This window comes from Penaeus vannamei, chromosome 22, assembly GCF_042767895.1.
Source record: "Penaeus vannamei isolate JL-2024 chromosome 22, ASM4276789v1, whole genome shotgun sequence".
Lineage (NCBI taxonomy): Eukaryota > Metazoa > Arthropoda > Malacostraca > Decapoda > Penaeidae > Penaeus > Penaeus vannamei.
The window spans coordinates 15,437,624-15,440,123 of record NC_091570.1 but is presented as its reverse complement, the minus strand read 5'-3'; the positions used below and the strand labels follow the sequence as shown (position 1 = coordinate 15,440,123).

General features: G+C 42.1%; 1 protein-coding gene across 2 annotated transcripts in view; it reads left to right on the top strand.

Moving 5' to 3' along the window:
- The window catches only part of LOC113808741 (uncharacterized), a 98,795-nt gene that overhangs the window by 39,765 nt on the left and 56,530 nt on the right, over nt 1-2,500 (top strand). For both annotated transcript variants that reach the window (XM_070136665.1, XM_070136666.1), the window contains exons 16-18: nt 240-406; nt 1,579-1,752; nt 2,413-2,500. The exon at nt 2,413-2,500 is cut by the window's right edge and continues 22 nt beyond it. In XM_070136665.1, coding sequence (XP_069992766.1) covers nt 240-406; nt 1,579-1,752; nt 2,413-2,500 — 429 coding nt within the window. The remainder of the gene's footprint in view (nt 1-239; nt 407-1,578; nt 1,753-2,412) is intronic.

The window sequence follows — 2,500 nt, the reverse complement described above, 5'->3', positions numbered from 1 at the left end:
TTATTATTTCTTTCAGCTTTTATGTTTCGTCTATCTTTCCTTTATTATTATAAAAAAATAACATTTTCTTACGTGTACATCTCATACTTTTTCTTTATTTCACTATCATTCTCTTGTTCTCCTTATTCATTCTCTTTCTTTCATTATTCCTTTCTTTTACAGTCTTTCGTCGCTTTAACTTTCACCCTTTCCTTTTTTTATTCCATCCCTCAATTCTAAACCTGCTTTGACATCGCCAGACGGTTCCCTTGTGGCGTCTCCCGCGAACCCGTCCGCCACGTGTTCCTCGATCCCGCCATGGACTCGGAGCTTCGAATCGCCGCTTATTTGGAGCTGATGCGCTGTATCGACTACGCCACGGTGCAGCTCGTCAAGCACGTGTTGCTCCACGAAGAGGTCAATCAAGGTCAGGAAAAGAGAGGACTGGATGTGGTATCCGTTGCACGAAAATGTGTTTTAAAAAAGGAAACGAAAAGGCATTGTATTTAATATGCTGTGTTATTGTCATCCAGCGTATGTTAGGTCCCTCTGGGTTAGCAAATGGTGCGGTAGATATATTATCATCGCAAAATTGGTTTATAAAAAGTGTATTCAGTATTCTAAGAGATTTAGCTGTGTCATGGTCATCCAGATACATGTTTTTTTCCTCTACAAAGAGGTCAATTAAAGTCAAGTTATAGCGTTAGATATATCATTGCAAGGGACGTTCCGAAAGGTCAGCAATGTCATGCAAGTGAATTTGACCGTCTGATTACCATTTAAATAAGCATGCATTACTCCCACGATGAAGCTAGAAAAGGAGAGCAGATGTAGTGAAAGATCAATAGCTAAATTAACTAAATATGCATGAACGGTAATGATGACACGATTATGGAATGTCATTTATGGATAGATTTTTCCTATGTCATTGTCAGCTTACTAGATTTATGTTACTACCCGCACAAATCAAAGTTGATAGATAGAGTGGTACGCTGATAACTAAGAGAATAATGGTAAGTATTACTAAGGGCCAATATAGTATATTATATACACTAATAAACTTTACTGCGTTTTGTTTTCCAAAAGAATCTAGCGATTTTTTACCGCTAAAGATTATTAAATATGTTTTATCTTTAGAGGAGCACGTTGAAAATCAAATCAGAGTGTAATTTAATTGCTAGCTTAAGGAAAAGGCGATTTGCATATGAATTATGTCCATATAAAATAAACTGCCTAGCAAGAATGATATATACATAGACATACACAGATAAACACTTGGACAGACATAGAACAGATACGTAGAAAGACAGACAGCAAGGCATATTCACATACATTTTTAAAGAATGAACACATTGAGAGACAAACAAACATACCCACATTTACCAACACGTACAGACAACCAGACAAACAAAACAAACCCTTCCACATACAAATCCAAATCAAACGCCTAAACCTAACCAAACAAAAGAACACGGAGACAACCAAATACCAAAATACCATCCTCCAGAGAACCAAATACCAAAATACCATCCTCCAGAGAACCAAATACCAAAATACCACCTTCCCAACAGCTGTTTAAACGTCCCTTTTCCTCAACAGTTGGCTCGTTCGTCTGGACACACCTGCTGAACATGAAGGAGAGTGGGCTGCCTTCGAGAGCCGAGGTTCAAGGCCTACTTTCCAACCAAGAAATAGCTTCCAAGTTTAGCGCAGATGTTCGCAAGTTCTCTCGTAACTTTGAGTGGTCTGGTTTTTACGATGATCTTAATATCGGTAAGTTAAGTGTTTCGTTTCGATGATTTGAGACATGGATGTGTATTTATTTACTTATTTATTTGTTATCATTGTTATTATTATTATTACTCTTATTATTATTATCTTTCTCCCCCCCCCCCCGTCTCTCTCTCTCTCTCTCTCTCTCTCTCTCTCTCTCTCTCTCTCTCTCTCTCTCTCTCTCTCTCTCTCTCTCTCTCTCTCTCTCTCTCTCTCTCTCTCTTTCTCTCTCTCTCTCTCTCTCTCTCTCTCTCTCTCTCTCTCTCTCTCTCTCTCTCTCTCTCTCTCTCTCTCTCCCTCTCCCTCCTCCCTCCCTCCCTCCCTCCCTCCCTCCCTCCCTCCCTCCCTCCCTCCCTCCCTCCCTCCCTCTCTCTCTCCCTCCCCCCATTCCTCTCCTCATCCGCCATTCACCATCCCCCTCCCTCCCTCTTTCCCTCCTTTTCTCTCTCTTTCACTCTTCCTCCTCTCTCTCTCTCTCTCTCTCTCTCTCTCTCTCTCTCTCTCTCTCTCTCTCTCTCTCTCTCTCTCTCTCTCTCTCTCTCTCTCTCTCTCTCTCTCTCTCTCTCTCCTCTCTCTCCCTCTCTCTCCCTCTCTCTCCCTCTCTCTCCCTCTCTCTCCCTCTCTCTCCCTCTCTCTCTCTCTCTCTCTCTCTCTCTCCAGGAGCGGGAGTGGACGCCAACATCATCTTCTCTCAGCATTCGTACATCCCCCGCTCGGCTACCTTCAACTTCACGACAGATCTCTTCGG